Source organism: Schistocerca gregaria, chromosome 1 (genome assembly GCF_023897955.1).
Source record: "Schistocerca gregaria isolate iqSchGreg1 chromosome 1, iqSchGreg1.2, whole genome shotgun sequence".
Classification (NCBI taxonomy): Eukaryota; Metazoa; Arthropoda; class Insecta; order Orthoptera; family Acrididae; genus Schistocerca; species Schistocerca gregaria.
The window spans coordinates 668,849,235-668,873,483 of NC_064920.1; the positions used below are offsets into that span (position 1 = coordinate 668,849,235).

The following is a 24,249-nucleotide window of genomic DNA, read 5'->3' on the forward strand; positions in this document are numbered from 1 at the left end:
ACAACCAATGTAAATATCGGTTTGTTGCCACTTGCCCCAATGATTTTAGAAATTCTGATGTAATTTTATACCTTCTGCCTTAATTGGCCTTAAGTCATCCAAAGCTCTTTCAAATTTTGGTTCTAATACTGGAACTCCCAGCTCTTCCATATCAACTCCTCAATTCCTGTTTCTCTCCCTCATAGAGACTTTCAACGTACTCTTTCCACCTATCAGCTCTCTATTCTTCATTTAACACTGGAATTCTCATTGTACTCTTAACAGTACTGCAGCTGCTTTTAATTTCACAGAAGGTTGTTTCGACTTTTCTATAGGCTGAGTCAGTTCTGATACTCCTTTTTTTTTATTTCATCACATTTTTCATGCAGCCATTTTATCTTGGCTTCCATGCCATTTCTATTTATTTCACTCCAACTGACTTGTGTTACTGTATTCCTGAATTTTCCTAACATTTTTGTACTTCCTTCTTTTGTCGGGCAGCTGATATCTTTCATCTGTTACCCTTGGTTTTTTCGCAGTTACCTTCCTTCTACCTATGTTTGTCTTTCCAAATTCTGTGATTGCCTTTTCAGAGATGTCAACTCCTCTTCAACTGAACTGGCTACTGAGCTATTCATTATTGCAGTATCTGTAGCCTCAGAGAAATTCAAGTGTGCCTCTTTATTCCTTAGTACTTCCTCATCCCACATCTTTGTGCATTGATTCTTCCTGACTAGTCTCTTAAATTTCAGCCTAGTCTTCATCTTTACTAAATTGTGATTTGAGTCTACATCTGCTCCTGGGCACACCGTAGAATCCAATATCTGATTTCAGACACTCTGCCTGAGTATGATGTAATCAAATTGAAATCTTCCCATATCCCTTGGCCTTTTCCAAGTACACTTCTCTTCTTCTGATTCTGGAACAGAGTGTTGACTTTTGCTAGCTGAAATTTACTACAGAACTCAATTAGTCTTTCTCCTCTCTCATTCCTACTACCAAGTCTATATTCTCCTATAACCTTTTCTTCATCTGCTTAACCCTACAACTGTATTGCAGCCCCCTAACACTTTTAGAATTTGATCTCCCTTTATTTGCTGAATTACCTATTCTATATCCCCATATACTTACTTTCTTTCTTCATCTTCTGCTTACAGTGTTGGCAGGTACACCTGAGAACAACCTTATCACTGAAATGTTCACAGTAGCTCACTCTCTGCCCTACATCCCTATTCACAACTCCTGTTATATTATTTTCTGTTGTCACCCTATATTCATCTGACCAGAAATCCTTGTCTTCTTTCCATTTCACTTCGCTTTACTGACACCCACTATACCCAGGTTAAACCTCACACTTCACACTCCAACTTACAGAACATTATCCATTAATTGGTTATTCAATCTTTTTCTGATAGTCACCTTTCCCTTGGCAGTCCCCTCCCAGAGATCTCAATGGGGACTAGCCTGGAATCTTTTGCCAGTGGAGAGGTCAATATGAAGCCTAAATTACAAAACACACATCCTGTGGATACACATTCTGTGTCTTTAATGCAGTGGTTTAGATTGCCCTTTGGATCCTCATGCCATTGATCATTTCTTATTCTTCCACCTTTCAGGGGCAATCTGAACCTCTGTCTGTTCTGCTGCTCTGTCTGACAAGGCCATTGGTAAAAATAGAGTTATTTCTTATGTCGAAAGTTTTCATTCATTGTTAATGATGATTTTTATTCAAAATTTAAATTTAACCTGAGACCAATAATGTTTTGACTACTTGTCAAAGAAGCTACCCCTAGACCAAGTGTGCACTTTTACTGCATGTATAATATAGTTTAATATATGTTAGTTTGTACTTCTAACACGAGGTAGGCTATATTCCTGAGCCTATACATGGTGGTGTTTCTGCATCTGGAGTCATATGAAATCTCACTTTGCCGATGTTTCTGTAGCATCGATGTCTCAATAATTTAGTCCAAGAAACAAGTTGACATACTTTGGCATAATTAAAGAATTTAAAGCCCGAGTTGACCTACAGCCTGTTCACAAAACAACACTGCATCAGTAGCTGGCTTGTACACTAATTACAAGTTAAAGTGTAACATTCCTCAAAAGGAACCTTTTGCCATCAGGATCTACATTCTGGAGCGTTATAAGGTTTGCGGTTTTTTTATTTATTTATTTTTTTTTCTCCCCCCATTGGTTGAAAGGTGGCACCAGCTCTTAGACAGCCATTTTTATGACAGGTGCCAGTGGTGAGCAGTGAAATAAAATTGCAATGGTTCAGCTGAACCTCAGACAGAATAAAATGACCGCTGGAAAAATACAAACATTTACATGTGGTAAAGACTAGGCCTTTGGTCAACGATCTACAGTGCTTTATTGCCTCATACGTAGCTGAAATTTCAGTAGATAGCATGGTATGTATGTTAGCCTTTTGGGAAAAGAAAGCTAAGGGCTTCCAGATTCAGCTGATCAGTTGCTGTAGAGCTTTATGACAATTTGGTTAAGGCACCTCAAAAGATTGCTAAAATGCCTCCTTGGTGACTGGACATGCAGCCTGTACCAGCATTGCTTGGTGTGTGTTATCTACTGAGTAGTCTTTTCTACAAACAAGACACATAGAATAGTGAATTGTGGGGCTAGCAAGAACATTTGGTGTGTTGTTTGAACTTCTGCAAAACTAGGTAAACATTGATTATACATTTCACAATCATTATAAATGGATATTTTAATTGGATAGATAAATCTACTCACAAAGCGGTGGGTAGAACACACACATAAAAGAAGGTTGTAATTAGGTAAGCTTTCAGAGCCAGTGGCTCCTTCTTCAGGAAGAAGGATTGAAGGGGGGAAAAGAGGGGTGAAGGAAAAGAATTGAAGAGAGCTAGGGACAGGGGTAGATTTCGGGAATGTCACCCAAAACAATGGATGAGGGGAGACTTGCCGCACAGGGTGAGAAGAAAACACTGGTTGTTGAGGACTGCAGCAGAGGAGATTTGAAAAGGTTTTCAATGCAGTCCCCAACAATCAGTCTTACCTTCTCATCTCTTGGGGTAAGTCTCTGACCTGTGGTTCTGGGTGACTTTCCCAAAGTCTACCCCTTTTCCTACACCTCTCCAGTCCTTTTCCTTCCCCTTCAACAATTCTACTTGAAGAAGAAGCCACTGGCTCCGAAACTTGCCTATTTACAATCTTCTTTTATGTATGTGTTCTGCTGCTGCTTGGTGAGTAATTTTTTATCTATCCAATTAAATTATTTTCTCAAAAATTGATTGTTTACATTATAAATGGAGCTGGATACACTTTACAAAAGTGTGTGCGTATGTGTGTGTGTGTGGGCGGGGGGGGGGGGGGGGGGGCATGTGCATGCATGCAGTGATTATCCTAAATATAGTTAACTGATTAACACAGCTTCTGTAGAACCAGTGAGACATTCACCGGCGAGATGTCAGCTGAATTCCTGTAGCTTCCATATCGCCAAACAACCAAGCAAAAACTTCACAAAGATGTTGTTCATGTTTTCCTTTCCTGCTTGGTGTTGTTTGCACACAGTAGCAACTTCTTTCTAATGCAGTTGTTCTTGCTCCAAAGGCAGCTGATGTTCCTACTGAAACAGGTGTTTTTGCTCTTGTAGTTGGTGCTGCTGCAGCTGAACTTTCAGGTATTCCGTATTTAGATGGGGTAATTGCAAGATATAGTATTTGCAACCAACAGTGGATAATTTTCTGCTCTTGCACTGGAGACATTAATCTGAGGGCAACTGAAATAACACTAAGTGGAAAGTTTTATATCTTGAAGTGGGCATATATACTGCTAACCCAAAACATTATGAGCATCTACTCAATAGCTTGTTTGTCCGCCTTTGGAATTAAATACATCACTGATTCTGTGTATCAGGGATCTGACAGTTTGTTGGTAGGTTTGTGGAGGCATGCGGGATTAGATGTCTACATATAGGTCATGTAATTCACATAAATAACAGGTCTCTGATTTGCACATGCAGACCTTATAGCGACCCAGATGGGCTCCATTGGATTTACATCAGCCAAATTCGCAGCGGTCAGCATGTCTTCAATTACTACCACAGGTCCCATGCAAACACAGGAGAGTGTCTCCCATAGCATAACACTGCTCCCACCAGCCTGCATCCATGGCACAATGCACATTTCGAGCTGCTGTTCACCTTAATGATGGCATTTGTGTAGATAGCCATCAAGCTAGTATAGAAAAAATGCAGTTCAGCAGAAGAGCCGACATGCCTCCTTTGATTGACAGTCCAATTCCAATGGTCCCATGACCACTGCAATCATAATTGATGATGTCGTTGGGTCAACGTGTGAACACACAGGGGTAGTCTGCTGTGGAGCTCCTTGTTCAACAATGTACAATGAACAGTGTGCTCTGAAACACTTGTGAGTGTGCTCTTCCAGCAGAGATGCCACAGATCACAATTTATCCTACTTCACAGTGCAGACAAGCCTCCAAACCCCATGTTCTGTGAAGAGTCATGGACTTCCAATCATTTAGTGCCCAGTGGTAGTTTCACTGTTCTACCACTTTTCGCAGACACTCACAACAGTAACATGTGAATGCCCAACCAGCTTCACTGTTTTTCAGATACTCATTCTCAAGATCTGCATAGTAATGATCTACCCTTTATCAGTCACTTATCTCAATAAATTTCCCTGTTTGCAGCCCATACTTTTGCTAGGGTGACCTTCATCTGTGTTGCTCTGCTTACATACCTTCGTTACTGCATAATGTTCCCGCAACACCACCACGTGGCTCCAATGTTGCTTTTAGCAGTGGTCAAAATGTTTTGGCTTGTCAGTATACAAGTAAACACTTGTCTGTAAAAACTTGTCTGTCCTCAGTCTTCTGTTTGGTGTTTCAATCCCTAATGACCTATTTGCAACACTGCTTTATTAGAAATGGTAGCAGTGGTACAAACAATTAACAGTGTGTCTCAGCAATGATAAATTTTATTTCAAATATCTTGTTTTTTATGCAGATGTATCACGGATATGGAGACCTCACAAGCCCATTTAGCATGTGGTACTGGCACACGCCAAAATCTTGATTGTGACAAATTGTAACACAGAATTCATAGAAACCAAAGGATTTATAGTTCCGTTACATTGGAAGGTGACAAATTAGTTGTACATTGGTAAAGCTAACAAATGTGACTATGAAATAAATGTTGTGGTAACAGAATGTCTGTAGCTCAGCTCAAGATCTACATTCAACTTTGCTCTATATCTGATACAAGGGCGATTTCATCTCAAACCATTATGGTCAAGAGAAAATGTATCACATCATTATTCCAAAGTTTTCTGAAAAAATATGTCAAAATTCCACAAGACACCTCTCAAAAATCAAAATAGTTTTATTTTCTGATGACTTAAAAAAAATTATAGACCTCTCTAAATGAGAATATTTGAAATGTGTAAAGAAGGGGTAAAAAGTCAAAAAAATTATAATAAAAAACTACAAGTGATAGAGATCTGGATTATTTTTAATAAAAACCTCGTTCCCAATACTATCAGACATGATTATGACATACGTACTTCTGAGGTTTTTTTCCATCTTTAATTTGGAAAAAGAGACTACAAAAATTTCTACCTTTTAGCAAACTTCAAAATTTTGTTTTGAAAATATGGATAGTCACAACATGTTAACTGTCTTGATAAATGATAAAGTGGAAAGACTACTGTCTGTCAGCAATGACATTAATGCCTGAAATTCTTAAACTATTAAAATACTTCTACGTAAAAAGAGTGAATCTCAAATTTTTTGATTCTTTATAAATTATTTTCTCTAAACCCTCATCCTGAATATTCTAAAAATTGCATGGCATGTTGATTGGTCACTGTACTTATGGAGGGTACAATCAGAGTGCCAACATTTTGTGGTGCAAAATTTGAGAAATTTTATCTTTTGCGACACGCAGTAAGATTGTCTGATGTGAGTAAAGAGTGTAAGGGCAGGGACACTACGAATGTAGTGTGTGGACATTAAGTTGGGAATGTGGGTCTCACGGGGAGCACGCAAGGGATAAATCCCTGCAGTTCCACTATCCTCTGTGCCCTTGGTGGCTCAGATGGATAAGGCATCTGCATGTAAGCAGGAGATCCCAGGTTAGAGTCCCGGTTGGGGCACACATTTTCAGCTGTCCCTGTTGACGTACATCAACTCCTGTAGACAGCGTAGGGTCTTGATTTAATTACCATTTCATTCCAAGAGAGCTGATGGTCACTGATGGTATCTGTTCTTTCAGACCATAACTCCTTGGGTTCACCCTCTTTCTAAACAATTTTATCAACCAAGATAAAATATTTGTCCATAAAAAAAATTGAATACTCTCAAAAAAAAAAAAACTTACAATTCTAAGTCAGAAGACAGTCCATACATTGCTTGAATCATTTCAACCATAATCTACGAAAGCTACCATTACAAAAGTTTTATATGTTTTATCAGATGTCACATGGAAACTATAACCCAGTAGAGGGTTAGTGCTACGTGCTTCTCATAAGATACAACAGTTGCTGCTCAAAACAGTGATATAGGGCCAATTTCACAGTGATGACCTGCAATATCCGAGCCTTTGAGCACACTGTTCTTGGACAGCAGACAGATTACCTTAAAACTTTTAACATCCATAATAAATATCAACCTGGATTCTGAAAAACACTATAGTACAGCATCTGCATCAAATAATGTGACAAGCTCAGCATATGATTAACATGTGTGAAATGACCATCTTAGCACTGCTTGGTTTCAGACAGGCTTTTTACTCTATTTTTTTACTTAAGAAAAAGAATCAACTGAACCTATCAAACAGTCTTATATCACGATTCGACAGCTACCTCAAGAAAAGATGTCAACAGATCATCTCTTGGTTGCAGAAATCATCATGGAAGCATGCTCTCTAGAATCCCCAGGTCTCCAAGCTTGACCCATAGTTTTCTCACTGTATACTACTGCTTAATTTGTCCTTTATTCTTGTAGCTACCACTAACATACGGGGAGTATCTAGATGCATCTAAGGGCCACCCAGAGAACTCCTGCCATATCACATATGAAAGATGACCTTTGCTCTGTATCAATATGGGACAAAATCAGGATTAAAACTAAACCTTTAGAAGTCACAGGTCATCCTCATATCATACCAAAAGTATGATCAATGGATACTTTCATGAAACAGTTTTATCAATACTCTTAGAGACACCCAGTTATTACAACAAAAAACTGTGGGAGGTCTTGGTATAATCTTGGAGAAGAACATACTGTTGCTGCATGCAGGAAATCTGTCTTGCCTGCATACAATCCAAAAACTCCAATATATTTCAACCTCACAAAAATTAGTCCAGTTTTTTGTTCCCTCAAATATTTTCTACTGGGATGTATTTCAAGATGACAAAATAGTAAGAAATCCATATAAATCAAGTTAGCTATGAATACTTTCATAAGATATGCACACAACATTCAGTTAGTTGATTATGTCAACCCTTAAGACATGAATTTCACATGTTCTGTTGTTTACTACGTCTAATCACTGGTATGCATATAAAACACCATCCCCATCATTCCATAACTCAGAAAATAGACACATTCAGCATATTGACTTTTCCCATGCACAACATTAAATATTTCTCCAATTCACCCACACAACTGTAGAAAAACTTAACCTACATCTTACCAAACACCATTCTGCATTCAACGGAAGTTTAAAACTTTATCTGTTATCACTGGCATATGCCACATAAACGAGTTTAAATCTAGAAGTTTACTCTGACATAGTTGTATCCAGTAATATTACTGTTACCACGGTCAATGTTCACTAAGTCTGAACATGTTACACACATACATTGATATATGGTACTTTACACATAAGTAGCAAAAAATTAATACAAGGGGCATGACACTATTTCTAGATCCTGAAATAAAGTGCAAAAACTTTCTGTGGTTCAAATACTGCAAAATTGTGACCCTGTTTCAGAAACAAGGCCTTTTATTTAAAACACATTATGCTTTCTTCCTTAAAAGAAGGATTGGGGCGGTGGGATTCATTCCAACATATTTTAACGAAGTTTGGAAGCCAAAGGATGTCAGTGCTGATACCAGTATGTAAAGGATGTGTTAGAAACGGCTTTACCTTCGATGATATTGCTGATTCTGTAGGGGTGAGAGTAAAAAGTGACGTCCTAAATGGTATGATCTTCCCAGCTACTTCCGATTCAATATCCTTAGCTCTCTCTTTGGCAGCAGTCGGAATCGCCACAGCAAATATCCAATCCTCAGTTCCACTGCTGAGGAGTACCGAATGTTCTTCAGCTTTGATACCCAACTTCAAAACTTCTAAAAATCAAAAGATTGTGAATACAGTCAAAGTTACATGTGCCAATAAATTGCTCTTCGTATTCTAGTTGCTAAAGTGCCATACCATCGTAAGATATCAATTTCAATGTGTGCCTTTCTTCTCTATTCACTAATAAGCTTTTTAGCTGATTGACAAATATCAAGTATTTGCCTTGTGCATAGCAGTCAGATGGCAAGCGGCCCGATTCTTTCGCATTCAAATGAGCCTTAGCATTTCTCACATAATTCTGTCTTGCATAAAATCGTGACAAGAAAACTGCGCTGCTTGAAACACGAGTTCTGAATATGAAATATAAGTACTTATTAAATGTCACCATCTTATGCCTTGATAGCGTAGCTCTACTTCCACAAATAAATCATCAGTTACTCTTCTGTTAGGTGCGTCATTTAAATTAGGGCATATAAAACAGCTGAGACTCTTCTTCGTTTTGACACAAATAAACGCAAAATGACAACATTTGTTGCTACTGTTTCACTGATAACAGCTGACACGGTCCGCCTCCTATTTACATCGAGAACTGATTCAAATGGCGCCATCTGATAGTTAAATGCATGAAAAAAAACTTTTAGTTTATATATTTTTTGGAGATTGTCACCCACATGTGTCGCATGTACTGAATCAACTACAACTCCATCCATATCGGGAAAATTACGACTTCATTTTTCTAAATGACTCACAGTGCTATTCAAATTAAAAATGAAAAAAAAATGTCATAAATATAATTACGAATTAATTGCACGTTCATCCCTCCCCCCTCCCCCTTCTACTCGCATAAAGAAGAGTTCACAATCGCAAAAAACATGTCGCAACAACAGGTGGCAGCTACTGCAGATGTAATGAAGTTGTATGTGTGAATCCTCAGTTTTGTCATGCTACGAAGTACGAAGCGTTCAATTCGGCTATCCTTTGTTACGGCAATCAGGGTCTATAAGTCCTGTATGGATCTTATCTTTCCTGCCACCACTGCTTCCTGGTGGCAGTGGGTTCTGGGTTTTATGAATAAAAACGAGAACATTCTCCACAATTGCTACTCAGAGCAAAAGAACATTCTCAGTTTCGTATGAATACACACTAGGGGAGCATAATCTCTGACCCGGGAGTTTCTCTCTACCTCCCAACTCTCTGAGTAAGTTCCATAAGGCTCCATGGTAAGTTCTCAGCAAAGAGATTAAAATACAAAATCTTTGGTTCTCAGTAGTGACGGGCTAAACTGCGATTTTCCCATAAAAGTGATTTCTGTGAATGCTACTTTCCAGTATCAGTTATTCTTAACCGTGATTTGTCGCAGTTAAGGAACCCAGGTCGTGTATCCCTCCGCACTCTACCACTGCTAAATCTGCGATTTCTGCTACTTCCGCGATTTCTGTTACTTCTGCGACTTCTGCGATTACTGCTACTTCTGCGATTTCTGTGACTCCTGCTATTTCTGCGACTTACCATCGCATGAAAAAGTTACATCTGTCCACACAGAAAATTGCAACTGAACAACACTGTCATTAGTAATTATGTTTTACGTTTGTTCTTCCGTTGGCTTTAATTTTGTATTAAAGAAACAACTGTGATAATATTAATAGTGTGATTAATATATAAGTAGCCATACAGTACCGTAATAGTTCGTGTTTAGAAAATGAATTCTAACATATTGTTATGTCCACATGAACCCGAACTACATTTCAATCACTCAGTAAAGTGATAACTCATAATATCATTGTCAACAGATCTGGAGAAATCGCCACTGCATCTTTAGACTGTCTTCGTCAGACGAGAGGTTAGTTTCCAATGTTTCGATGAACTTAATTACTTAAGTGAGATCGTTCTTGCAAATGTGAAATATATCCCATTGAGTGACTTTCATTACAACAAATATTAGCAATCTACGCTGTCAATTATATTGCTTGTAATTACTGACAGCAAAAATGCTTAATAATCCTTGGGATTTTGCAGACAATTCCGACTCTGATTACTGGTTGGTGTATGTATCTATCCACATTCAGGCTGTTGAGAGAGACTCGCGAAGATTCAAGATAGCTCTTAGAGGATTTGCAGTTTAAAAGTGCCATAATTATAAATAAGTGTGCAGATGAGTGATTAAACTGTGTTTTATTGAAGTTGTTGTGCGATTTTATAGGAATAGTAAATGTTAAATACAGTGAGTGAATAATGAAAATCTCATTTTCTACATGTTAAGCCATCCTATACACGTAAATTTTCCGCCACTTATTTATTAGTAAACACTTGTTGGAGAGTTACATGCCGCCCCCCTCACCCCTTTCTCCACAATCTTGGTGTGACACTGACCTGCAACGTATCTTGAAGTCTAGAATATGCATTTTGAAGCTGTTGATATGAAAGTGGGAAGTACAGATCTTCCAGTTAAATCAGGAATAGTTTAAGTGCATTACTTGAAAGTAACACAGGAAAAGCTTACTTATGTAAGTGGTAGTAGTGTCAGCTAAAAGGTCTTGTATGTGAAGTTGTCATGTAGAACACCAGGTGTAAAACTTTTCTCTAGGGTCTTGAACTGTGTCGGAACAAAAGTGGGGAATTCATATGACTCAATACTACTGTTTTCCTTTCATTACACTTATACAGATGTCTGAGTTCTGCTGTGTTAACATTGCAAAGTCCTGTAGGCATGTGGAGTATTAATCAAAACTGTCATATTGGAAGCAGAATCAAACACATTTATTACGTTACTTGATATTTTTAGGAGAAAAGGGCAATGTTACTTTTATTAATATAATACTTCCAGAGTTACAGCTGTGTTTGACCATCCGTAACTGATGCTGAATGTGCATGTCGTCATATAGGTTAATACGAAGAGCGTATTTCAATAGTGGTACAAGTCCATTACCTTCACTTTTCTGTCTATAATGCTTCTGAAATTAATGATCCAAACAAACAGAAATAAAGGATCATTTCTAGCAAGACGCCATATGCTTGAATATTTCTGGTATCTCAATTCACATTTTTCAGTGCGCATTTAACTTTACGACTCTGTATCTCAAAATTAACAAAAATGGACTTGGTACCACTATTGTTTGGTTTGTGTGTGGTTTGTGACACCGAAAATTATTCTCACGTTATTTCTGTGCCGAAATGGAAGCTTCAGAATTAGTCTTCTTGAACATTATAAAAGATTATCCAGCAGTCATCAGTAAATCGCAAACTCCGGCCCCAAGAAGAGAGAAGGCAGATTCTATTAAAGACATGCAACACCATTACAAGGTTAGTTTTCGGAAAGAAATTACAGACGGGCAGATAATGAAGAAACTGCACAACATGAAATCCAGTATCAAGGCCAAGACGGATATAAATAAGATGGGAAACATTAATAATTCCCTGAAAAATTGGGAGCAGACAGTTTTGAAGTTTTTGGATGGAGATGACTGAAATCCAACTATCTACAGAGTTCCTGGTAAGTCTCATACTTTCAGATTTTTTTATTATCTGCTTAATGCTTTGAAATTGTGTTTCAGAAAAATACTTATTTTTAACACATGAGAAAGAAACAATGTTTGATAAAATTCGTCCAATATATGACTACTTTTCTGTAAAAGTATCACAGCGTGCTTTGCACGAAGTTGGACGAACCCCTCTCACATTTCTGCATAAACCTGCTTGGTATACAGGGTGTTACAAAAAGGTACAGCCAAACTTTCAGGAAACATTCCTCACACACAAATAAAGAAAAGAGTTATGAGGACATGTGTCCGGAAACGCTTAATTTCCATGTTAGAGCTCATTTTAGTTTCGTCAGTATGTACTGTACGTCCTCAATTCACCACCAGTTGGCCCAATTGAAGGAAGGTAATGTTGACTTCGGTGCTTGTGTTGACATGCGACTCGTTGCTCTACAGCACTAGCATCAAGCACATCAGTACGTAGCATCAACAGGTTAGTGTTCATCACGAACGTGGTTTTGCAGTCAGTGCAACATTTACAAATGCGAAGTTGGCAGATGCCCGCTTGATGTATGGGTTAGCACAGGGCAATAGCGGTGGCACGGTACGTTTGTATCGAGACAGATTTCCAGAACGAAGGTGTCCCGACAGGAAGACGTTCGAAGCAATTGATCGGTGTCTTAGGGAGCACGGAACATTCCAGCCTATGACTCGCATCTGGGGAAGACCTAGAACGACGAGGACACCTGCAACGGACGAGGCAATTCTTCGTGCAGTTGACGATTACCCTAATGTCAGCGTCAGAGACGTTGCTGCTGTACAAGGTAACGTTGACCATGTCACTGTATGGAGAGTGCTATGGGAGAACCAGTTGTTTCCGTACCATGTACAGCGTGTGCAGGCACTATCAGTAGCTGATTGGCCTCCATGGGTACACTTCTGCGATTGGTTCATGCAACAATATATCGATCCTCATTTCAGTGCAAATGTTCTCTTTACGGATGAGGCTTCATTCCAACGTGATTAAAGAGTAAATTTTCACAATCAACATGTGTGGGCTGACCAGAATCCGCACGCAATTGTGAAATCACGTCATCAACACAGATTATCTGTGAACATTTGGGCAGACATTGTTGGTGATGTCTTGATTGGGCCCCATGTTCTTCCACCTACGCTCAATGGAGCACGTTATCATGATTTCATAGGGGATACTCTACCTGTGCTGCTAGAACATGTGCCTTTACAAGTATGACACAACATGTGGTTCATGCGCGATGGAGCTTGTAACATTACAGGACATATTGGGACATATTGAAGTATTCGATACTGTAGACTTTTAGGGGATGTCGATACAGATATGCAAAATGTAAAGGGAAACTTTGGTGATGTTTAAATATTGTACTGTGTCAATATTAGGACATTTTGCACAGAAAGAACAAAATAGAATTAATGTAAATATATATTAGTGTTAGTAACCTATTTTCATTCAATTTTGTAATTATATTTCATTTTGTAAAAGAAAGACTCACTGTTTGCTGTAGCTCTGATTAATTGTATAAATTATCAGTTTTGAGCTAAATTATTTCGTATGATATGGACAAGATTCTTTTAAAAACTCACCAGCTAAAGAGAAAGTCTGAAAATGAACGTTTAATGCACACTTCTGGAACTTTCTATGGAGAAATTCTATATTATGATCGCAAAAATACGAAAACTTGTGAAAACTGTTTCATAACTTAATTTCGAAAGACGATTTGTATCAAGAAATATTGCTAAAAAGATTTATTTACGTTTTGAAACACGATTTAAATCATTTTACATATAAATAGTTGTTCTAAATCACTCGGGAAGTATCCAGAATCAAATGTCAAGATATTTCTGGAAACATCGGTACAAATCTGGTGAAGGTTATCCAGAAGCTGGTAGAAAAATGTTATAAAATCTATTTGGAAATTATGCTTGTAAGAATTTATATGTACTGATCCTTTTACTTACTTTAATCTGTACTAAAATTCTGTAATGTCTAATTTAGTTTTAAGTCGTGAATTGCTATCGTATTGTAAACAAAACATTGTCAAAGACTCTCATTGTTTAGAAAGATATTAATACACCTAGGAGTTGTCAGTTGCCAATTCGGATATGCAGTGCGGTTAGCTCTGAGAGTCAGTTGTTTAGTCTGTGAAGTTTGTCAGTTCTGTTTGTAAATAAACGTCTGTAATGAAGAATTACTTGTTGTCGTCAATATGAACTCAAGACCTTTTGCACGAAGCAGACACCTCCTAATGCAACGTTTTAATTTGGTGTTGAGGAGCTGAAATGTTATAATTTGGTGGAGGAGCTATGATGTTATAATTTGGTGGAGGAGATGCGATGTTATAAGCTCCTGCACATTTCCGTCAAAGTGTTCGTATACTTCTGAATAACAGATTAGGTGACCGATGGATTGGTAGAGGCGGACCAGTTCCATGGTCTCCACGCTCTCCTGACCTCAACCCTCTTGACTTTCATTTATTACGGCATTTGAAAGCTCTTGTCTACACAACCCTGGTACCAAATATAGAGACTCTTCGTGCTCGTGTTGTGGACAGCTGTGATACAATACTCCATTCTCCAGGGCTGCATCAGGGATTCCATGCGATGGAGGGTGGATGCTTGTATCCTCGCTAATGGAGGACATTTTGATCATTTCCTGTAACAAAGTGTTTGAAGTCATGCTGGTACGTTCTGTTGCTGTGTGTTTCCATTCCATGATTAATGTGATTTGAAGAGAAGTAATAAAATGAGATCTAATACGGGAAGTAAGCATTTCTGGACACATGTCGACATAACATATTTTCTTTCTTTGTGTGTGAGGAATGTTTCCTGAACGTTTGGCCGTATCTTTTTGTAACATCCTGTATATACTAACTAGAAACTGAATCATGACACACTACTATTACTTCTTTATTTTTAATTTTTATTAGGAGCTTGTGCAGTAGGTGGTTACACCTCTATCATCTCTTCACCAGGGAGTTCGGAGGTAATTGACACGGGCTGTACATTCTACAAACAAGAATCAGTTTTGCAGCTACCACAAATTGTTGCAGCCTACCATATGGATCTCATGTCCCCTAAAGTCATACCTGCTCAGTCGCCTGCTTCGGGGCATGAGAGAGTGACTAAACGGTGGAGATTGAGTATGGAAACAGACGAGACAGTTAATTCGTCCAATTCAGAGCTGCAAAGGCTGGTACTATCATACCAGTTAGACATACTGAAGAGAAAGCAGCAGAAATTGATGCATGAAGATAAACAATAAAACAAATTGTGTAGTGTCTTATTACAGTGCACAGTTGTCTAACCTGCAGCATATAAAATAGAAACAAGTTATTCTTTTTGCTTGACTTTACCAAAAATTGTTTCAAGGATGTGATGAAGATATTTACCAGGTGCTACAGCAAATAAGTGGAGAACTGTCTCACCTGCTGCATTTAAAATAGAAACAAGTTACTGTTTTTGCTTTACTTCACCAAAAATTGTTTCGAGGATGTGGTGGACCTATTGGCCAGATACAATAATATAAGTGCATACACTTTTTTAATATTTCAAATTGGATTAAATTACTCTTCTTGTTTCATTGAAAAGAAATTTGTATTGAATAATTTTTGTAAGAGGATATGGAATTTGGTAAATAAGGAATGTAAATGAACATTCACTTAAAAAGATGTTTTATTAATAAAAATCCTGGCTTCACAAGGGTGGCTGTCTTATTCTGATGTGACAACTGCTGCCACTACTACTGCTGCAGCTGCTGTGTGCTCTTGTTACTAATGCTGATGATTTTAGTTGGATTGTTGTTGATGATGTAAATATTGCTACTTATGTTGGTTCTGCTGCTGCTGTTAATGTTGGTTCTGTAGTAGTTTCCTCTGTTGTATCTGGCCAATAGGTCCACCTCATCCTCGAAACAATTTTTGGAAAAGTAAAGCAAAAACAGCAACTTGTTTGTATTTTAAATGCAGCAGGTGAGACAGTTCTTCACTTATTTGCTGTAGCACCTGGTAAATATCTTCATCACATCCTTGAAACAATTTTTGGTAAAGTAAAGCAAAAAGAGTAACTTGTTTCTATTTTAAATGCTGCAGGTTAGACAATTGTGCACATATTTACTGTAGCATCTGGCAAATACCTTCACCACATCCTTGAAACATTTTTGGTGAAGTAAAACAAAAAGTTGCGGCCATCATTCTGCTCAAACTACAGTACAGAAATTACATTATGATTCCAGCAATATATTTTAACATGTTGTATCCAAAGCAATTAACTATAGTATCTGAAAATTCTGTTCCAGTTTGAATAGTTACATGGTTAACAAGTTAAACAATTTTTGTTGAAAGTAAAATTGATGATAGAGAGCGACAAAAAACGTAAACATCATTTCATTATGTGACATTAGAGCACTGTGATTTATTTTCATGAGGGAAAATTATTGTACTTACAAAAAAAACACAATTTGGGTTTATTCATGCAATGTTTTGACAGACTCCCATATACTACAGTTGACGTATTACATTAACAATTTCTTGTCTTCTATTTGTTCCACGTACACGTACATTTGCTGCTTTCTCGTCTCCCAGTACTGGAAGATTGTTGTCATCATCACCAGGTGCCTCCAAATCCTCATCCCCTATATGTTTTGCTACGTTGTGCAAAACAAAACAGGCTATTATCACACTGGGTATTTTTGTTTGGACAAGCCTTATTTTATTTTGCAGAATTGGGAAACGGCTTTTCAACTGTCCGAAGCACTGTTCGATTATCAACCTTTCCTTAGAGTGAAGTCTGTTGTATGGCTATCATCAGGTGTTTCGGAATTCTGAAATGGTTTCATTAACCACAGTGCAATGCCATATCCTTCGTTTCCTAAAATTAGGGCGTTGCGCTGGTTCCCTAGCAATATACCATCTGAGTTTCTACATATTCTAACGTCATGTACAGACCCAGGCCATGAAGCATCAACACTCATAGACATTTCACTGTTATCACACGTCGCCTGCACGTTTATAGATGGAAGGCTCTTTCGATTAACGTATTCGTCTCCATGTGCAGAAGGTTTCATTATAGGTATGTGAGTGCAGTCTAGCCTCCTACCCCACATAGAAACTTGTATCTCGATTGCCATTCAACTTAAGCTGTTTCTAGATCGTTCATGTTTCTCGGAAATCGGATCCACAACGGTGCTTTTCTGTTTGCCTGATGCAGAACGTGCTAAAATGTTAGTGATACTGTAGTCTGGTGTATTCTCAAATCTTCTCCTACACCAATCTGAAAGCCTGGACCCACTAAATAGCGCAAAAATATTTTAATTTTGCATTTATTGGAAAGGGCGCCTCCTCCTCCTTCGTGATTTTCCAGGAGAAAGTGATTCGCCAGCCAGTTGATGTCTCCACTGTTAAATCTATACAACCTTCTACAGTTTCTTTCTTCTGTGTTCCTGCATATTACTTACATCTTTTTTTGTCTTTCAAGAAACATAAATTCCTCCATGTTCACTAAAAACACTCGGTAACGTTTAACCACAACACAACTCACTCAGCTCTAAGTATGCTACAGAGCTCACTCACAAAAACAGAGAATTTTCTCTGCTTGGGAGAAACTTCTCTGGTTCTATTCATACGAAATCGGAGAATATTCTTCGCTTTGAGCAACTTCCCCCACCCTTCAAGCCACACTGAGAACATACTCAGGTAAAGTATATTCTCAGACTCGCTTTATTCATGCCAAGCAGAGAACTTTCTCCAAACTTCTGAGTATAAAGTATATTCTCCGTTTTATTCACACGACTCAGTATGTCGAAACGCACACATTCTGTCACAGTCATCGTGGAGTCGTTGCTGTACTCCATTCGATTTCAAAGGCTTCATTTTAATTTCTGAAAAAGTGAAAACAATGGTTGGCAGGTACACTTTTGCAGCACCTAGAACTACGAGAGCAGCAACTTCTATTTAATTTTTTGCATCATATAGTGTGTGTGTGTGGGGGCGGGGGGGGGGGGGGGAAGCAATATTTGCAAATGGCATATCCCACAGTCTTAGAAGATTTTTGAATGAATAAACTTCATATATGTAATAAAAAAGGAATCGTATAAACTTTGTAATTTGTGTATAAATTGTGGATTATATATAGGACATAGTGCCAGAGTGTGACATGACAGCTGTTAAAGCTAAAAATTAGTTATTTGAAATTCTTTTGTAAACGGATACACAAGATTCTAAAATCATGGAGTTAGTGGCATCTCTGCAGATGAAATTTTCATGCCAGCTTTTAGTTTGCCATTCCAGACAGCATTTTCGACTGTGAGTGCTATTTCTTTTATAAATGTGTTTGTTTCCCCTGATTTATCCCTGTGCCAAATCCCTTTTCGGATGAAGCATTTACGTTTTGTCTTCCTTGTATTCAGCTCTTGTCACAGTTCTAATGCTATAACCTGCACTTTAAGTTCATACCTGTCCATGTGATTTCAACTGTCACCATGGTGAAAGATGTGCAACTATGCAGAATTTGTAGCGTCCTGTGTGAACGATAGCTCGCGACGCCACTACAGCAAGCCACAACCTGTGCCACCATATTAGATGCTTGTGTGAACCCAGCTTTAGTCGTTACTCCGAGTTCGTACAACGCTATCCTGGGTATAGAGGTTAACCGGCTGTTAGCCGGAGATTGTACAACCGGCCCTTAAACAGCAACTTAATAAGCGAAGCAGTTGCATGAAGTTGCAAATGACAGTCAACGAATTTGGGTTGGTATGAACCTCCAGTAGCAGTAACACTATCGTAGCACCAATAGCAGCAGGACCCTGACCAGCTATACAAATGACAGAAACAACAGAGGAAACTACTACAGAACCAACATTAACAACAGCAGCAGACCCAACATCAGTAGCAATATTTACATCATCAACAACAATCTAACTAAAATCATCAGCATTAGCAACAGGAGCACACAGCAGCTGCAGCAGTAGTAGTCGCAGCAGTTGTCACATCAGAAGAAGACAGCCACCCTTGTGAAGCCAGGATTTTTGCTGGGGTAAAACAGTGAAGATTACCACATAACGAGGAAACAGTTAAAAGCTGCAAGTAGACTAATCTACAATAAGGGCTGAGAACTTTAGATCGAGTAAGACAGAAAGAGGACATCGACAAAGTCTAAAGACATAGGACAGTCAGATCGTTCAAACCACCTAAGGATTGTGAGTTTGAATATTCAGGGCCTTAAAAATTAGTACATTGAACTTCAGGTAGCGGCTAATAGTGACAATATCGACTGTTAATGTTTTATGAAACAGTGATGTAGAGGCAGTGAATTAAGCAAAATACATTTAAGCGAACATAAACTTGAAGTTAGTACTGTAGGCAAAATGCCAAAGGTGGGGGTGTATGTATTTATCTAAATCACAAACTTAAATTCAAGTTAAGAAATGCTTTCTGAAGCAGTAGCTGTTAAGTTGTATAGTTTAAAGAAGAAAATAATTGTTGCAGCAGTTTACAGAGCACCAGTTGTGGATGCTGAAGTCTGGCTTAAGAAACCGGAAGCGTTGCTCAACATTTTCTATAATTCTTTGTGGTTTTCTGTAATTCTTTGTTGTGACTTTAATATTAATGTCTTGGTCCAAAGTTTAGTACAAAAAACAAGTTTCTAGACAATTTAAAAAGCTACAACATATTTCCTCACATACCAGATCCAACTAGAACAACACACCCCAGTGAAAGCTTAATAGATATCAACTTTTCTGATGTAGTCACAAATGAAGTGACAGTAACAAATGCAAATATAGAATTATCAGATGATAGCTCACTAAACCCCAATCTCACTGCAACTCCTAAGAAGGGAAATAAAGTACAAAACGAATTCAAACTGTTTTTCTCTAACTAGTTCAAACGTATCTTAAAACTGAAGTTTGGTCAGAAGTCTTGGCATAAACACTAATGATGCTTGCAGTTCATTTGCTTCCACTTTTGTGATAAACTCTGAAACGAATTTTCCAAAAAAGCTTGTGTGCTACAGATCCTCTGGATCTGAAGTATCAAATTCCTTCATTACATCAGTAATTAAAAAGTCAATTGAAACTATGAAAATACTGAGTTTAAAGCTAAAAACATGTCACAATCTGCAGTTTGTTGAGTATGTGAGTACCTAAAAAAATATTTACAGCAAACTAATAGCAAAAATGGAACTACTATACAGTGATAGATTAATAAGACAGACTAATAACAAATACAAAATAATGTGGGAAATTATGGAAAAAGAAACTGGGGGACAAACTAAAGAACAGGAAATTGATCTTAAAAGTAATGAAAATAGCTCTATAGAAAAAGAAGTAATGGGAGAGTATGTAAACAATTATTTTTAAATATTCCCCATAATTGAAGTAGGCACTCTAAGCAACAACCAACGCTGATGGCTCAATTGGTAACAATCAGTATAATGGAAATCCGAACAGATGAACATGAAGTAGTAAAGGTTATTAAAGGCTTGAAATCCAAAATGTCATCTGGGGTGGATGAAATACTTGTAACAATAATTAAGAAAACTGCAGCATGAATTGCGAAATGTATAATGAATATAGCAAACTTGTCTTTAAGTGATGGGATATTTCCAGATGACCTTAAATTCTTTGAACTCATATTGCCATACAAAAATGGTAACAGTCACAAAAAAGAAAATTGCTGACCTATATCACGCCTCCTGGCCTTTCCTAAAATGCTTAAGGCATTAATGTGAATCAGGGTCAAAAAATATCTATAAAATGTAAACTAATAAATAACAGTCGACATGGTTTTCAAGATGGATACAGAACAGAAACAACCATATCGAACTACATAACAGAAGTACTCAGAATTTTGGAGTGAAAGAAACATGTTGTTGGAATTAATTTAGGTTTTTCCAAAACTATCGCTATGGTGAACCATGAAATACTGAGGAAACTTGTAGCAATGTGCATTGGCGGTCCTGTTGAAAAATGGTTTCGAATCCTATCTGCAAAACAGGTCACAGGTGGTTGAGCTGAGGTCATCTAGCAAATTCCATTATTTTTAACTCATATCAGAACCAAAACAAACTGAAATAGGTGTTCCACAGGACAGAATCCTGAGTCCATTGTTGTTTCTAATTTTTTTCAATGATACGCAGGTTCCAGATAGCTCAGCCAAAAATCTATTATTTGCAGATGACATAAGTGACATAATTAGTAATTTAAAAGAATGTTTGTGTACTGCAGCAGCAAAATGCTCTCATACCTACAGTCATGACTTCATTTAGATAAGCTGACCTTAAATACAACAAAAACTAACTTTATACAGTACAGAAGGTAGTGTCAAATGTAAAATATGTGCATGATGCTGGATATCAAACGAATGGAAAAGGTGTGTACCACAATTTCTAGGGTTGCGGATTGACCAACAAAAACTGTAATTAACATGTTGTACATCTTACTCAGAAACTCAGTTCAGCATGTTTTGCATTACGAATAATATCAAAGGTACGTAACCCAGAATGTATTAGAGCTGTGTACTTTAGTTATATCCAGTCAGTTGCAAGCTACAGTACAAGTTTTTGGGGCAAAACCAACTCAACATTAAAAGAAATTTTTATCACAAAAAAGAGCTATTAATATCATGGCTCACAGCGCAACACAAACACACTAATTTTGTATCCTTATTTAAATCTCAAAAGATATTAACAGTACGATTTATATATATTTTAAATGCCTGGAAATGATCATTAAAGTCACTGTAATCTTCTAACCAACTCTAGCTATGATAATCACAATACAAGGCAATGTAAAGACTTCCACATTCCTTATGTCGCGAACACCAAAAATCAGAATCATGTGAGCCAATAATATAAAAGAATTTAAATGTCCTTTCAAATTACAAAATACCTATAAAAAGTCTATTAAATACCACCAATGTTTCTTGTGTACTAAGTCTTTGTTCTCTGTTTATGTGCTATGAGTATATAATTTCCTTTGCTTTTTTATTATTTTATGCATTGTTATGATGCCTTATACGTAAACATTCCAATGGATCATGAATAAAATAAATAAATAAACTTATGTTTAATTTTTGGAAGCAGTTTGTTTGTTTGTGTGTGTGTGTGTGTGTGTGTCCAATTATGGAGACCTGTTCCACAATCTTGAAAAGATTTTTGATGAATAAATAAATAAACTTAAAATGTAATGAAAGGAGTGTGCTATATAAACCCTTTGTGATTTGTGAGACAATAAATTGTCCATTATATGCAGGAAGTAGCAGCTGAGTGTGATGTGGCAGCTCTTAAACTAAAAATTACTTATTTGAAGTGCCTAGGTCATTGAATACAACAAGATTCTAAAATCTTGGAAGAGTGGCATGTCAGCAGAGGACATTAGTACATGTCAGATGTTAGTTACTTACAGCATTTCTATTTTCAGGTGTTATCTCTTTATTAAATGTGCTTTCAGCCTCTGGTTTATACCTCCATGAAATCTGTTTACAGATCTAACATTTAGGTTTCGTCTTCTTTGTATGTACCTCTTGTCACAGCTGTAATGCTACACCATGTGATCAAGATATCAGGACACCTGGCTGAAAATGGCTTACAAGTTCGTGGCGCCCTACATCGGTAATGCCAGAATTCAATATGGTGTTGGCCCACCCTTAGCCTTGATGACAGCTTCCACTCTCGCAGGCAAACGTTCTATCAGGTGATGGAAGGCTTCTTGGGGAAGAGCAGCCCATTCTTCACAGAGTGCTGCAATGAGGAGAAGCATTGGTGTCGGTCGGTGAGGCCTGGCACGAAGTCGGCGTTCTAAAACATCTCAAAGACATTCTTTAGGATTCAGGTCAGGACTCTGTGCAGGCCAGTACATTACTGGGATGTTATTCTCGTGTAACCACTCTGTCACAGGCCGTGCATTATGAACAGATGCTCAATCGTGCTGAAAGATGCAATCGCCATCCCCGAACTGCTCTTTAACAGTGGGAAGCAAGAAGGTGCTTAAAAAATCAATGTAGGCCTGTGCCATGCAAAAAATCAAGGGGTGCAAGCCCCCTCCATGAAAAACACGACCACACCATAACACCACCGCCTCCGAATTTTACTGTTGGCGCTACACACGCTGGTAGATGACGTTCACACAATTTACTGGAAGAAGATGAAGTAAATAATATTAAGGAACATACATGACAGCCAATTATTTGTTTGAGGATGCAAGGTGAAGAAGTGAAGTGTTTAGCTGATAGTTTCAGTGATCATCGTGCTGTTAATCACAAACTGTTATATGCTTTACATAATAAGGATGAATTGGTAATAACGCATGTCATAGGTCTCCTAATAATTGTCGCCACTGGAAAAGTAAAGAAGCCTGTTAAATATGAAATGATGTTACATATTAACATAAATGGTAACCAGTTGTATCATAACTTTCTAATAATTTCCGGTTTGAGCATTAACATGCGATTGAGGTAGATTTCTTTAATAAATGTAAAGAGAAGTTTGGTTTCGGTGATGATTATGTGGTTTTGGAAGTAAAGGGGAGAATTGTTATTATGTCATTTTACAGGAAAAACGAAATGTTAGATGAAGAAAGTAACATAAATAAACGATTTATTGCAGCAAAATAGCCATTATAGTTATACATTAGATTACAGTCATTTGAGAGTGAATTACAAGGATGTATTGAGTGTCTGCATAATTCTTAGTAGATTACATTCAGTGCAGATATTATAACAGATTATCATTTGAACCATTTATTGCATAGTCTCTAATTGATCTGGTCCTCTTGTTGCATATTTCTTTATGGTATCCCTCACAAGACTGTCCACATAGTGTACACTTGCAAAGGTTTGACAATTCGTGGTATGTTGTATTTGCACAAATTTCATGGTGGAATCTGTGTACTGCGAGTCTTGTAAGTACGTATCTCATCTCATAATTTGCTGCTGTCCAAGTGCGGTCGATCATGGCCCTGGATCCATAGAATTCTGTTGGTACTTCCTCTCTTTTCTTCAGTAGTGATCTTAGTAGGTTCTCCGATGCTGATGTGCTGGGAAGTAATAACATTGTCCTTAGATCCTCGATGAGGAAAGATTCTCGGGCGAGAAGGTAGACTAATCTTGATCTTGTCGTTTTTGCTACCCCTAATGCTCTTTTGATATAGGTTGCTTTTACTCTTTCCAATGTTTCTAAGTTCTTTTCATTTAGGTGTATCCATATGATTTCTATCCCATAAGCCAGTATCGGTATTATTTTTGATTTGAAGAGTGCCATAGCTGTGTCTAGATTTAGTGTTCTGATGGAACTTATTTCGTTTATCGCTCTGATGACCTGTGTCGCTTTCTCTGTTGTGTGTTTAGTGAAGTACTTTGCGGACGGCTGGAGTGTTATCCCTAGATATATGTAATCTTTTGTGATAGATATTTGCTTTCCTTCCGTTTTGTCGGTGTTGATTACAAACTTGTGTTTTGTGCA

The 24,249-nt window shown here is 37.7% G+C and overlaps 1 protein-coding gene across 1 annotated transcript in view; it reads right to left on the bottom strand.

The window, feature by feature from the left end:
• The window catches only part of LOC126362540 (NAD(P)H pyrophosphatase NUDT13, mitochondrial-like), a 69,804-nt gene extending 60,380 nt beyond the window's left edge, over nucleotides 1-9,424 (bottom strand). The window contains exons 1-2 of the mRNA XM_050007890.1: nucleotides 8,420-9,424; nucleotides 8,132-8,334 (exon numbers count right to left, since the gene is read on the bottom strand). Coding sequence (XP_049863847.1) covers nucleotides 8,132-8,334; nucleotides 8,420-8,672 — 456 coding nt within the window. The 5' untranslated portion in view covers nucleotides 8,673-9,424. The remainder of the gene's footprint in view (nucleotides 1-8,131; nucleotides 8,335-8,419) is intronic.
• Nucleotides 9,425-24,249: the final 14,825 nt, after the last annotated feature.